A 14,935-nucleotide genomic window follows, 5' to 3' on the forward strand; every position below is an offset into this window, starting at 1 on the left:
AGTCTCTGTGCATACACAGCCTGTGTAACCCCCCAGTCTCTGTGCACACACAGCCCATGTGACCCCCCAGTCTCTGTGCACACACGCCGACCATGTAACCCCCCAGTCTCTGTGCATATACAGCCCATGTGACCCCCAGTCTCTGTACACACACAGCCCATGTGACCACCCCCAATCTCTGCACCCATGCAGCCCATGTGACCCCCACCCAGGCCTGCTGTCAGAGAACTGCTGGCCCCCAGTCTCTGGTTCCCACAAGACTCCCCCGCCCCCCCTGCAGTGGGAGCCTCACACAGAGCCTGAGACTGTGCATGCTTCTTAAATAAAAGAATGCGTGAGCAGAAGTGGAAACATTTGGCCCATTGTATTTTTGTGGTTAATAAAAGGTATCCCTTATTAGTAGTTTTATGCTCAGAGTTTTTAAAGATACTGACTGTGTGACCTAACTGATGGTGCCCTCCCCCCCGCCACCGCAATTGATGAAAACTTAGAAGAGGGAGAGGCAAGTGCCAAAGGAGCCCCAGACTTGGCCCAGCCTTGCTACTCCATCCATAAAGGCATAGGTGACATGGCATGTCTTCTAAAGCAGGGCTCACACCTGTCTTCCCATCACAGGGCCAGGTGCAGTGGTACAGAGGAGAAGCGGTACAATAACGCAGGAGGCAAGGTGATGGGACCGCCTACTGGTTCTTCATGCTTGTTTTACGTGAGGGAAACTGTCACGGCTGAACCGGGCAAGAGCCGTCTGAGAAACTGCAGGCTGGGCTCAGCTGTGGATGTGGACTGGACATTCTAGATCTTTCAGACATTCTAGACCCTTTGGGCATCCTACAGGCATTGGACATCCTGGATTCAGTGGACAGTCTAGACACACTGGACATTCAGATCCATTAAACATCCTGGATTCAGCAGTCTAGACACACTGTACATCCCAGATCCACCGGATGTTCTAGACCCATCAGAGTGTGTGTGTGCATGATTCCTAAACACAGGTTAGCTTTCTCCTAGAAAGCACAGGCAGCCTCACCTGAGGAGACATATTAAGTAACTCACCTGCAATCTGTTAAGAAACTGAGCCATTAACAGGTTAAAGGAGAAAAACTTAATGATCAAATCAACGAATGCAGAAAAGAGAATTAGTAAAACCTGACAGTCATTTGCAGTAATTTTGTGTGTGTGTGTGCTTTAGATGAAGGTTTACAGAGTAATTTGTTTCTCATTAAACAGTTACTACACATACTGTTCTGTGGCAATGGTTGCCAACACTGTGATGTGTCAACACTCTCCCTTTCTCGACCTTGGATTCCCCATTTCCATTTGTCCAGCTTACCTGTCCCCTCCTGCCTTCTTGTCCTTGCCCCTGGGCTGGTGTGCCCATGTAGTCTTGGATACATGGATGAGCCGCGTGTATTATTGTTTGTTTTATGGGCTTGTCTAATCTTTGGCTGAAGGGTGAACCTCAGGGGTGACTTCAGTACTGAGAGAAAAGGGTGTCCAGGGGCCATACTCATGGGATTTCTCCAGTCTCTGTGAGATCAGTAAGTCCGGCCTTTTTTGTGAGTTAGAATTTTGTTCTACATTTTTCTTCAGCTCTGTCTGAGACTTTCTGTTGTGGTCTCTGTCAGAGCAGTCGGTGGTATCCAGGCACCATCTAGTTGTGTTGTACTCGGCCTGGTGGAAGCTGTGGTGGTTGCAGTCCATTAGTCCTTTGGACTAATCTTTCCCTTTCGTCTTTGGTTTTCTTCATTCTCCCTTGCTGCAGATGGGGTGGGACCAGTGGAGCACCTTAGATGGCTGCTCACAAGCTTTGAAGACCCCAGACACTACTCACCAAAGTAGGATGTAGGACATTTTCTTTATAAACTATGCCAGTTGAGCTAGATGTCCCTGGAGACCATGGTCCCCACAGCCCTCAGCCCAGTCATTCGGTCCCTCAGGGAGTTTGGATGTGTCTGTAGAGCTCCCATGATCTAGCCTCGGTCGAGTTGGGCTGGCTTTCCGTTGCAGGTATGATTTAAAAAAAAAAAAAAGTTTTAGCACTATTGTACAAGTGAAAGGCGGGTCATGCAGCCCCATCTTGAGAAAGGAAAAGGCAAACAGGATCTCCCTTTCAGAAGCCGGGTCACTTTGCCTTGTCTTTTCTCCAACTCTCCTCTCTGCTCCTCTGTGGTATTTTATTCTTCAAAAGGAAGTCTGAAGCAAATGTAGCAAAATATTCAGGTTTTACAAAACCAGAGGCGTTTATACAGTTTGTCCACTGTATTATTCTTTATAACTGGCTCTATTTTGCTATATTTCATAATAAAAATGAGGGGAAAAAAGGCAACAGAGGAAATGAAAAGAATCCAGGCTTTAATGGTGCACGTGTATGGTGGGATATCACTCCATGTTCCCCGGTCCTGCTTATCAAGAACTCAGTTTATTTGTGTCGACTTTTCTCACATAAATATCAGGTAAAAACCTTTTAGTATGTCAAGGACATATTAGTTGGTTAATTTAATGTAATTAAAAAAAAAATAACTGTACATTTAGAAAGTTGGGGCCTGCGTATCACTGGTTTGGGAGAAGAGGCCAGAGACACAGCCCACGGCCTGATGTACCCAGTGCCAGTGAGCACTTCAGAAAAAACCCAAAGAGACATGAGAATTTGATTCAGACACAAAAGAGCCCACCAGGGATGCAGTGTGGCCTCCCGGGACACCATGTCTCCTTTCGCTCTCAAAGCCAAAGCCACACCCAGCTCTGGTGGCTGCTGTTAGCCTCTGGCCCTGCAGACAGCAAGCTGGGGTCCAGGGCTGGTTTGTCTTTGTGCCAGAGAAGCCCAGCTCCGGGAGGAGCCTCGAGGTGAGCAGCACAATCAGGTTAGAGGCCAGGGGTTCCATGTGGGCGCTGGGGGCTTCAGAAAGACGGGGACTTCTATCAGGGACCCAAGAGCTGCTGCATGCTGGCCCTGCTCTGTTCCAGGGGCCCAGAGCCACCGTACCCCAGCCCCTCTCTGTTCTAGAGGCCCAGAGCCACTGTACCCCAGTCCCACTCTGTTCTAGGGGCCCAGAGCCACTGTACCCTGGGCCCCCTCTGTTTTTAGAGGCCCAGAGCCACCATACCCTGGCCCCCCTCTGTTCTACGGGCCCAGAGCCACTGCACCCCAGCCCCACTCTGTTCTAGGGGCCCAGAGCCACTGTATCCTGGCCCCTTCTGTTTTAGGGGCCCAGAGCCACTGTACCCCAGCCCCCCTCTGTTCTAGGGGCCCAGAGCAACCATACTCTGGCCCCCCTCTGTTCTAGGGACCCAGAGCCACTGCACCCCGGCCCCACTCTGTCCCGGGCACTGCCCTGGCTCTTTGCCTTTCTGAGCCCTGCCCTGCAGGTGTGATGCTCTCATTTCAGCCCAGGGCATCAAAGCTCAAAGTCCCATGGCCTGAGGGGCCGTGCTGGGGCATTAGAACCCAGGGCTCTGCAGAGCCAGAACCTCTATGGTCTGAAGACTAAGGCTAGCTTGGGACCTGCCACCCAGCAGTGACCCCAGAAGTGCTCCGAGTGGGGCCAGTTGTCCCTTAGAGACCACGGGTCTCTGGCCAAGACTGTGGGGCGTGGTTTCTCCTGGGAACTGGGAATGTCCAGCGCAAATCTGCATTGGAGTCTGGAAGCCTGCTCTGTGCAGGATCGGGTCTCAGGCATGTGGGTGGGTAGGCAGCTCCCAGGGAGACATTGTAGACAAGGCCAAGCCCATTGCATGAGCCGACCCACAGGGTGCTCCTAGCAGGGACGACCCTCCAAGGCCCCCAGGAGGAGCTGCCCTCTCTGGCCTTCATTTGTGTGGGGTCGGCCCTCTGTTCAGGCTGGAGTCTTCTCCCTGTCCTGAGGTCTCGTGGGTATGGGGAGAAGTGAGCCCATACCAGGTGGGGCATATTCTGGAAGGGCTGCGCCTGTGGGCCTCACAGAGGGGCAGCACAGGGCAGGATTCTGCCAGCAGGTGTGAAAGCCGCCCTGTAATGTCAGTGGCCTTAGTTGAGGTAGTTTTGTGGATTGTGTGTGCCCGCAGGCACTGAAGTACTTTTTCAAAAAACCCAGCTATCGTGAAGAGAGTGATGTTCACGATTTAAAACTTACTTTCTTTTTGACTCGTCTCTCTCACGTTAATTTCGTATTGACTCGTCAGCACTGAGATGGATTTAACCTGCTTCCAGTCAGAATCGTCTGTGGTGCTTTTGGTAGTACCTCAGTGTGACGTGGGAGGCCCGTTTCTCTGTGAAGCACAGACGCAGAGCTGATGGATGTGCCCGCGCAGGCGAGCCCGGGGACGTTGTATCGGCTGCGGTCGGGTAAACATGTTTTCTGAGAGGGCACTCATGTCACCATGGAAACGGGCTCTTGTCTTCAGTCTATCCGGACCACTTCCGTGGTACACACTGTTCTTGTGGATAACACACACAACTTTTTAGTGGCTTCATTAAAAAGGAGAAAAGAACAGGCTGCTTGGCTTCTGCTTACTGGGATTCAGTTCTTTCTCCTTGGCTACGTAGAGCCTTTTTCTTCATTTTTTCCTTATTGGCTTTCAGAAAGGCCCTTGAGCCGGCAGCCTTCTCCCTGCAGGGAGCAGGGTCTTCTTCGCCTTTCTTTTCTTGGGGGGGCGGGGTCCTGTGTGTGTCTCTCCTGGCGTGACCTTTGATTTTTGCGATTTTTGCTCTTGAGAAATGGTGGTCTCTGAGCCTTGCGTTTTGGGCACACAGTGGGGAGAGGTGTCCAGAAAGCAAAGTGACCCAGAGCCCCTGGGCACGCTCAGAGGCGACCGTAGTCTCAGGGAGCAAGGGGCCAGGGACGTGTATGCTGGCAGTGAGAGGCCTGTGCTGTCTCCCCACAGTGGACGTGGTCTCTGGGGACATTGGGGACATGTGTGCTGGCAGTGACTGGCCTGTGCCGTCTCTCCATAGTGGACATGGTCTCTGGGGGGGGCAGTGGGGGACGCGTGTGCTGACAGTGAGCAGCCCGTGCTGTCTCCCCATAGTGGACGTGGTCTCTGGGGCCATTAGGGACACGTGTGCTGGCAGTGAGCAGCCTGTACCCTGCTCACCCCATAGTGGTCGTGGTCTCTGGGGCCCATGGGGACACGTGTGCTGGCAGTGACTGGCCTGTGCTGTCTCCCCATAGTGGACGGGATCTCTGGGGACATTGTGGTTGTGTGTGCTGGCAGTGACCAGCCTCTGCTCTCCCCTCACAGTGGACGCAGTCACAGCACTGCCCCTGCAAGTCGCTCCCACGGCTGTGCCCATGGACCTGCGCCTGGACCCACCGTTCCCGCTGCCCGTGGCGGAGCCTGCCCTGCGCGAGCAGCAGCTGCAGCAGGAGCTCCTGGCCCTGAAGCAGAAGCAGCAGCTCCAGAGGCAGATCCTCATCGCCGAGTTCCAGCGGCAGCATGAGCAGCTGTCCCGGCAGCACGAGGCTCAGCTCCACGAGCATGTCAAGGTGAGGGCGGGGACAGGGGCCGAGACGCTCACGTGTGCCCACGAGCATGTCAAGGTGAGGGCGGGGACAGGGGCTGGGACGCTCGCGTGTGCCCACGAGCACGTCAAGGTGAGGGCGGGGACAGGGACTGGGACGCTCACGTGTGCCCACGAGCACATCAAGGTGAGGGCGGGGACAGGGGCTGGGACGCTCACGTGTGCCCACGGGGACATCAAGGTGAAGGTGGGGACGGGGGCTGGGACGCTCATGTGTGCCCACGAGCACGTCAAGGTGAGGGCGGGGACGGGCAGGGACACTCACGTGTGCCCATGAGCACGTCAAGGTGAGGGCAGGGACACTCAAGTGTGCCCACGGGGACGTCAAGGTGAGGGCAAGGGACACAGGCCTGGGATGCTCATGTGTGCCCACGAGCACATCCAGGTGAGGCCAGGGGGTACGAGGGCCTCGGATGCTCAACGTATGCCCGCAAGCACTCCGTGTGAGGTGGGAGGGGTGGGGGGGAGAGGGCCTCAGATGCTCACATGTACCCAAGAGTATATCAAAGTAAAGTGGAGGGAGGGGAGACGAGGGCCCCGAACACTCACGTGTGCCCACGAGCATGTCCAGGTGAGGCGAGAGCAAGAGGGTCGAGGGCTTTGAATGCTCATGTGGGCTCGATGCCATCACACTCCTACCTGGAATCCCGCCAAGCGACCAGAAGGGACACTGGGGTTGGTGCTCGGGGTCTTCCTCATTGTGGTGCTGACCTCAGTGACTAGAAACTGTCCAACAGCACGGCCCTGGCTAGGCAAGCTGTGGTCACACGTACTATGTATTTGTGACATTTAAAAGTCATGGCCTAGGAAGTGCACTTAAAACAGGGAAAGTATTTATCATCTAATTTCATCTAAAAATATAGGATGTGTCCATACATGCAAAAATGGCCAGCAGGAAGAACTACCAAAGCAGCAACGGTGACGATCTCTTGATGGTGTGTTTACAGATCCTTTTGTTTCCATCTTGGGACTTCTCTGACTTTTCTCAGTTTTTCCCATTGACTTTTTATAATCGGAATACGTTACTAACGTTTTCATTTAAATAGAGTAAGAAAAAAAAAACTAACGGAGGGTTTTTTTTCTTGGTACTTGGTAAAAATGACGTGGCAGGAGCATCTGACCTCCTGTAAACTCACAAGGGGGAAGGAGAATCAAGATCAACAGCCCAAGGCTAATTCCTCTGCGGCAAAGTTCAGGCATACATCTACCCTCTAACCTTTTTACCAATTCTGACACCAGCTATCCCTCCTGTGGCACTTTCTGTTTCTTTGTTGGGTTTCATAAATCACTGCGATGGCCACACAGAACTCAAACTGTACTTACAGTTATGGAGTTGATTAGGGAAGTAACAGGTTACAACTCAGGATACAGTTCTTTGACCAGGACAGCCTCTTCTCAGCCGTGCCACGGGCAGGTCTCTCTCTGGTCCTCGGCCCCTTGGCACTACCTCTGCCCTGCTCTGGCAAGTGTTACACAAAGCTCTTTAATACCCGTTGCTGTTGAGTAAATTCCAACTCATAACGACCCTATAGGACAGAGTAGAACTGCCCTATATGGTTTCCAAGGAGTGCCTGGTAGATTTGAACTGCTGACCATTTGGTTAGCAGCCGAGCTCTTGACCACTGTGCCATCAGGGCTCTTTAGCTCCGCCAGTAAGTGCCTGGGGGCACTCAACTCCACCAGGAAGCTTCCTGCCTGAAGGCACTCAGCTTTCTTGCTCTGTGGGTCAGCACACCCACTGTAACCACCTCGCTCTGTAGGCTGGGAAGCCTATCATGCCATCTCATGCTGGTTTTCTGATTCTGCTGCTGCCAGTTCTCTGCCATGCTTACCGCTGCTTCTTGCCTTCTTGTGCCATCTCCAGGGGTGCAGCTATTTGTCTCCTGGATCTAGAAGGTTTTCAGCGTAGGGATCCCTAGTCCAAAGGATGCGCTTTACTCCTAGCTCTCCTTCTTGGTGTTAGTGCCCCCCCCCCCTTTTAACTCTTATAAGATAAAAGATACGACTCAAGCATGGGCCTGACTTGAATAAGTGTGGTGACTTGGGTAAGAGTGGTAACTTGAGTCCTACCCTGAAGTAAGGTGCTTACTCAAGATACATCCTACGCTAACCCTGCCCCATTAGCATAACAGACAGCTCACTTCCGAACAGAACCATAACCACAGGCATAGAGGCTAGGATTTACAATACATCACAAAATGGAGGATAATTACATCAGATCATAAGGTGGAAGATGACTATTACACAACTGCCAAACCACTGAAAATCATCACTTAGCCAAGTTGACACATAATGTTAACTATCACAGGGTCCATACACCTTATTTACATTGGCAGCAAGCTGTCTAATCCCCTTGGTTGGCCACAAGCACTTTATTTGCATAGTCCCACCCACTCTTTGTGTGAGAGTCACAAAGACTATGGCTATTAGAGCCATATTAAGTAATTCACTGTACTTATTCTCTACAATATTTAATCTGATCCTAGATTTTAAAATTAAATAAACTAGTATGAAATACATATAAGTGATATGGCGTGAAATTATGTTTTGCATCTGAAAGTCAATGATGATGTCTGTGGACTGGGTTTCACTGCATTTGACCCACATAGAACAGCCCTGTCCAACGGAAATAGGACGAGGTTTTGTAAATTTTCTAGTAGCTTCATTATAAAAAAAAAAAAACGGTGGTTTGACTTCCTTTTCGCTGTGTAACAAATCACCCCTCAAATTTAGCAGCTCATAACAGTAAACATGCCTTATCTCAGTTGATGTGGGCTAGGAGTCCAGGAACAGAGAGGCGGGTGGTCTGGCTCTGGGCCCCTCAGGAGGTTGCAGTGACCATGTGGGTCAGGGCTGCATCTGAAGGTTAACTGGGGCTGAAGGATCCGTGTCCAAGCCCACTCACGTGGCTGTGGGCACAAGGCCTCAGTCCCTGCACTCCCCCTGACCCCGTGGGCCTCCCAACAGGGCTGCTCACAACACAGCAGTCAGCTTCCCCAGGGGGAGCAATGAGCATGTGACCCAAGTAGAAGCCACAGCATCTTTGTGACCTAATTTCAGAAATGACACACCATCACCACTGCCTTCTGCTGCTGGTCACACAGATCAACCTGGCACTTGATGGGAGGGGGCCTGGGCAAGGGCACCACCACCGGGAGGAGGGTTCATCCGGAACCACTGGGAGATAATTTATTTAACCTAGTATTTCCAGAATACCATTTCTACACGCGCTTCAAGTCCGCTTCGCTTTTGGCAAGCAAGGTTGTGTCATTTGCATAGCGTGGGTTGTTAATGAGTCTTCCTCCAATCCTGATGTCCCGTTCTTCTTCATATAGTCCAGCTTCTTGGATTATGTGCTCAGCATACAGGTTGAATAGGTATGGTGAAAGGATACAACCCTGACGTATACCTTTCCTGACTTTAAAACATGCAGTATCCCCTTGTTCTGTTCAAACAACTGCCTCTTGATCTGTGTACTTGAAGCACTTATTGATGAAGATCAAAGACTACAGCCTTCAGTATGGATTCCACCTCAACATAAAGAAAACAAAAATCCTCACAACTGGACCAATGGGCAACATCATGATAAACGGAGAAAAGTTTGAGGTTGTCAAGGATTTCATTTTACTTGGATCCACAATCAACACCCATGGAAGCAGCAGTCAAGAAACCAAAAGACACATTGCATTGGGCAAATCTGGTACAAGAGACCTCTTTAAAGTTCTGAAGAGCAAAGATGTCACCTTGAAAACTTAAGGTGCGCCTGACCCGAGCCATGGTATTTTCAGTCACGTCATATGCATGTGAAAGCTGGACAATGAATAAGGAAGACTGAAGAAGAACTGACCCCTTTGAATTGTGGTGTTGGTGAAGAGTATTGAATATACCATGGACTGCCAAAGAACGAACAAATCTGTCTTGGAAGAAGTGTAGCCAGAATGCTCCTTAAAAGTAAGGATGGGGAGACTATGTCTCACATACTTTGGACGTGTTATCAGGAGGGAATAGTCCCTGGAGAAGGACATCATGCTAGGTAAATTAGAAAGTCAGCAAAAAAGAGGAAGACCCTCAATGAGACAGACTGACACAGTGGCTGCAACCATGGGCTCAAACATAACAATGATTGTGAGCATGGTGCAGGACTGGGCAGTGTTTCTTTCTGTTGTACGTAGGTTTGCTGTGTGTCAGAACCAACTTGATGGCACCTAACAACAACATAACAAAATGAGAAACTGACACATGAACAAACCCCTTGTATGTGAAGAGTGAGCAGTGGTGGGCTGGGAAGCAGGAAACACAGACGACCTTTGAGAGGGGCCTGCGCCACATCTCCTAACAAGGCTGGCTTCCAGCCCTGAGCCTTCAGGGCCCTTGTTTCTCTCCTAGGCTGATACCTCTCCCTCCAGATGTTCACATCAGTGCTGCAGGCTCTGCAGGCCGGTGCCATACGGCTGGGCTGGGCAGTCTGATGGTCAGGCTAGGCTCCTCATTCCTGGTAGGCCCCTGGGAGCACTCACCCGACCCACAGTCCTGAGTGGGGCCGCCTGGTGGTGAGGTGGGGAGCAGTCACCCCAAACCACAGTCCTGGGGAATTGGACATTCAGAGTGATGACAGAATCCCCCAGAGGCCTGAGTCTCAGCACAAAAAGAAGCTCAAGGTTCCATTTTCTCTGCCCATTTTAGTCATTTGTTTTGTTTTTTTTTTTCATTTAAAATGGCACTTGTAAAGCTGTTTAATCTGTGGGATTGTGTCATTCCACTGGTCCTTCTTTGTTTTGATGACCTGTGTGCTCTTCATGAGCCGTCCTATCGTTAGTGACATTTGGCGATGGTGTTTGTCAGAAAGGTTTCCTGAGCACACAGTCTAATTGCTGTCACTATCCTTTGGTGACTCTGAATAGAATTTTGCAGTTAAAAAGGTAATAGTCTTTAAAGTATAACTTAAATTGCTACTTTGGGGTCAATAAGGTCCTTAATAAGGATTATTAGGCTCAGTATTACGCTTGCACCTCACAGAGGATCTTTGCCATTTGAGGCCTAAGCACATGCCGAATTTCCTTCTTCCCTCTTGGGCACTTCTACTTAGAGCTGGACCCCAGGGAAGCATTGGCAGTCAAGGTGGGCAGGGGGCGGGGTGAGCGTGTAAGTATATGGGGGGTAAGAGGCATGGGGGGGTTTACACTCAGGAACTTGCTGATTATTTAGTGGCCTGGGACAGCATAAATGATTGAAAGGCAGTTATCTAGACTTGTTATTTTTTGGATTTGTTGCATCCTTTTTAACTTTGTCTATCTATCTGGAACCCTGGTGGCACAGTGGTGAAGAGCTTGGCTGCTAACCAAAAGGTCGGCAGTTTGAATCCAGCAGCTACTCCTTGGTAACCCTGTGGAGCAGTTCTACTCTGTCCTATGTGGTTACCGTAGGGTTGCTATGCCTCAGAATCAACTCAAAGGCAACAGGTTTGGTTTGGAGCCCTGGTGATACAGTGGTTAGCATTGGGGTGTTAACCAAAGGATCTGCAGCTCGAACCCACCAGCTGTTCCTTGGAAAACCTCTGGGGCAGTTCCACTCTGTCATACAGGGTCAGTATGAGTCAGAATTCACTGCACAGCAATGAGCATATCTGTCTGTCCAGTAAAATCCGTTGCTTTTGATTCATGGTGCCCCCATGTGTGTCAGTATAACTGTGCTCCGTAGGGTTTACAGCAACTTATTTTTCAAAAGTAGATTGCCAGGCAAAAAAAAAAAAAAAACAGAAAGCAAACAAAAAAAGAAAAATCCTCACAACTGGACCAGTAAACAACATGATAAACGTAGAAAAGATTGAAGTTGTCAAGGATTTCATTTTACTTGGATCCACAATCAACAACCATGGAAGCAACAGTCAAGAAATCAAAAGTTGCATTGCGTTTGGTAAATCTGCTGCAAAGTACCTCTTTAAAGTATTAAAAAGCAAAGATGTCATCTTGAGGACTAGGGTGCACCTGACCCAAGCCATGGTGTTCTCAATCACCTCACATGCACACAAAAGCTAGACAATGAATATGGAAGACAGAAGAAGAATTGATGCCTTTGAATTGTGGTGTTGGCAGAGAATATTGAATATACCATGGACTGCCAAAAGAGTGAACAAATCTGTCTTGGAAGAAGCACAGCCAGGATGCTCCTTACAAGCAAGGATGACAAGACTGCATCTCACATACTTTGGATATGTTGTCAGGAGGGATCAGTCCCTGGAGAAGGACATCATGCTTGGTAAAGTAGAGGGTCAGCAGAAAAGAGGAAGACCCTCAATGAGGTGGATTGACACAGTGGCTGCAACAGTGGGCTCAAGTGTAAAAATGATCATGAGGATGGCACAGGACCGGGCAGTGTTTCGTTCTGTTGTACATAGGGTTGTTATATGTAGGAACCGACTCAACGGCACCTAACAACAACAACCAGTTGCCAGGCCTTTCTTCCGAGGCACCTCTCCGGGTGGACTTAAACCTCCAACCTTTCAGCTGAGTGTGTTAACCTTTTGTACCACCCAGAGATTCCATCAAAGGAATATGCGTTCCCAGTCTTAAAAACCAAGTGCTATGGGGCAGTTCCACTCTGTCCTATTGGGTCACTTTGAGTCGGAATCAACTGACGGCAGTGGGATTTCTTCAGTGTCTACTTAACACAGCGTGGCCTGCACAACTCCCCGACCTGGGTCCCCTGGCCTGTCTGCTGTCCTGTGCTCTGATTTCTAGAAGCCAGCTCCCACTTTCTGCTGAATATTCCGCGTCGCGATTGTCCACTCGACAGTGTGAGGATTTAGCTCCCTCTACCCTGGTGCACACGCATGTACACGCCCTGCACTTGTAGGGTGCCTTGATACAGTCATGTCACCTGTTCGAGAGAAGAGCTCTTTAGGGTTGCATGGTTGTGACTGTGAAGGCTTCTGAGAAGCCTGTCTGCCGTACACCCCAGGAAGGGCGTGGAGGACCGGGAATGCAGTCGGGGCCATGGGGAGGCTCTGAGGTGCAAGCTGTCCCTGCGGTGGTCAGCAGCAGAGCACCGGGCAGGTTTGGGGATACATCTGCACCCCCATGTGTTTCTGGCACCTGCTGCTTCGGTGGCCCCTGTGGCGTGCGTGTCTTCGGCTCTGATAACAGCTCTTCAGCCTTTCTTCCTCCTCCTCGTGGGACTTTCAGTTACTTGTGGACGTGTGCGCTACATTGACGGTTTCATCACGAGAGAGGAAGCCCTTGGGAACCATAAGTCAAAGAACATGCTTCCAGCGATATGTTTTATTAGGCCTGCTGTCAGACAGGGGCCATCCCTGCTGGCCCTGGATGTGAACCAGCTTAAATCGTGGCTGACCCCGTGACCCCAGGAGCTGCCGGGGAACCTTGGACCTCCGGGAGCCTCCTTGTCCACGTGGTGCGGTGGCCCGCGGGCAGCGAGGGGCCTTCTTTCCTCCCTTATCCTGGCCACTGGGGCCCCTGGATGGCCCCACACCTGTGCAGTCCGCTGTCCTTGGTGGTTCCCACTCAAGTACAGCTGCCACCCTCAGGGAGGTGTGGGCACGCCTGGCCAGTTACTGCCTCAGAGGAAATCCCGCCTTAGAGAAGAGAGACTGCATGTTACGGTTTTAAAACATCCTGCCAGATGACCCTTCACAAAGGGTTACACTGTCACTGTTGGTCTGCAGGGGCGTCCTTTCCTCTCCTGTGACCATATAGAGGGTGAAGACATACAGACTCTTCCCACGGTGGTTCAATGTGCATGTCTTTTTCTAGTAAAGCTGACCGTGTATGTGTGTGTGTGTGTAAACACAGACACAAAGTATGCAAACACATACTCATAAAATATGTTGCTGTTGTTTTGGCTGTTTCCATGGGCGGAGCAGCCTCTTAGAGCTCAGTCATTGATACTGTGACTCCCTCTCTCGGAGATGCAGAAAATTAAAGTGGACCTCGTTTTATGGCCCCGAGAGCAGCACCCTACTGTTTACTTCCTTCCTTTTATTACTTGTCCCAGGTGGTGGAGGAGATTCCCCAGGCCTCAGGCTTCCCAGGTCACATGAGGCCGCTGCTGACTGTGGCGGACACACTGAGCCCTGTGTCTGAGCCCACATCTGGAGAAGTGCCGTGCTGCCCAGATCCCACTCACTCACTCCGTTGCCTGCGTCATCATCACGCCACCGCGTGCTCACTAATAAGTGCGGTGATGGCAACAGACTGCCTGTACACGCACCACCTCAGGTTTCTAGGAAATGGGTATGGGTGTGTCAATGACCTGGCTTACCCCCAGGGGACCGAGCACTCCAAGGGGTCCCGAAGGCCAGCCCTAAGGCCAGGAACTCTCACTGCTCTCTCCAGCTGCCCTCTGCTGCAGGCGTCTGTATCACGTACCAGAACATGGAGTTTATAGTGTGTCCTGCCACCTTGATTACACACCTTCCAGGCTGCAGGCTGCATGCAGTTTGCAGGAGAGAAGAAACTTCTTACGTATTTTCAGAGTGGGCAGCTGACAAAGCTGATGTTCTAGAAGAAAGCCTTTGTGGCCTAGTGTGTGGAAGAGACTTGCCCCACGGCATGGCCATCACTCAGCACTGGCTCTCACTCATCTCACTCCCGGCCTCTCTTGGTTCACTGACGCGCCGTGTTCACTCGCACAGATGGTACTGGGCGTGAGCTCTGTTATGTTGTTTTTAGGTGCCTTCCAATCAGTTACATGGGGTTTTACATGACCCCATGTAAAACTGACTGAAACACTGCCCAGTCCTGTGCCATACTCACAGCCATTTCTATGTTTGAGCCCATCGTTGCAGCCACTGTGTCAACCATCTTTTGTCTTTCTCTTTTTTGCTGACCCTCCCCTTCACCAAGCATGATGTCCTTCTCCAGGACTGGTTCCTCCCGGTAACATGTCCAAAGTATGTGAGACAAAGTCTCACCGACCTCATTTCTAATGGGCATTCTGGCTGTACTTCTTCCAAGACAGATTTGTTTGTTATTTTGACAGTACATGGTATATTCAATATTATCTGCCAACACCATAATTCAAAGGCATCAATTATTCTTCGGACTTCCTTACTCATCGTCCAGCTTTCACATGCATGTGAGGGGATTGAAAATACCATGGCTTGGGTCAGGCGCACCTTAGTCTTCAAGGTGATGTCTTTGCTTTTTAACACTTTAAAGAGGTCTTTTGGAGCAGATTTGCCCAATGCAGTGCATATTTTGATTTCTTGACTGCTGGTCCCTTGGTTGTTGACTGTGAATCCAAGTAAAATGAAATCCTTGACAGCTTCAGTCTTTTCTCCATTTATCGTGGTGTTGCTTATTGGTTCCGTTCTGAGTAGTTTTGTTTTCTTTATGTTGAGGTGTAATCCATACTGAAGGCTGTGGTCTTTGATCTTCATCAGTAAGTGCTTCAAGTCCTCTTCACTTTCAGCAAGGAAGG

General features: G+C 50.5%; 1 protein-coding gene across 20 annotated transcripts in view; it reads left to right on the top strand.

Annotated features, from left to right (window-relative positions):
* Positions 1 to 14,935, top strand: part of HDAC4 (histone deacetylase 4) — a 338,607-nt gene that overhangs the window by 210,626 nt on the left and 113,046 nt on the right. For 18 of the 20 annotated variants that reach the window (XM_064286430.1, XM_064286436.1, XM_064286431.1 and 15 more), the window contains one exon: positions 5,218 to 5,462. In XM_064286430.1, the coding sequence (XP_064142500.1) occupies positions 5,218 to 5,462 (245 nt within the window). Of the gene's footprint in view, positions 1 to 5,217; positions 5,463 to 5,505; positions 5,517 to 14,935 lie in introns of those variants that run through there. The other 2 variants (XM_064286439.1, XM_064286438.1) reach the window with 2 other exon arrangements.

Source organism: Loxodonta africana, chromosome 6, assembly GCF_030014295.1.
Source record: "Loxodonta africana isolate mLoxAfr1 chromosome 6, mLoxAfr1.hap2, whole genome shotgun sequence".
NCBI classification, from domain to species: Eukaryota; Metazoa; Chordata; class Mammalia; order Proboscidea; family Elephantidae; genus Loxodonta; species Loxodonta africana.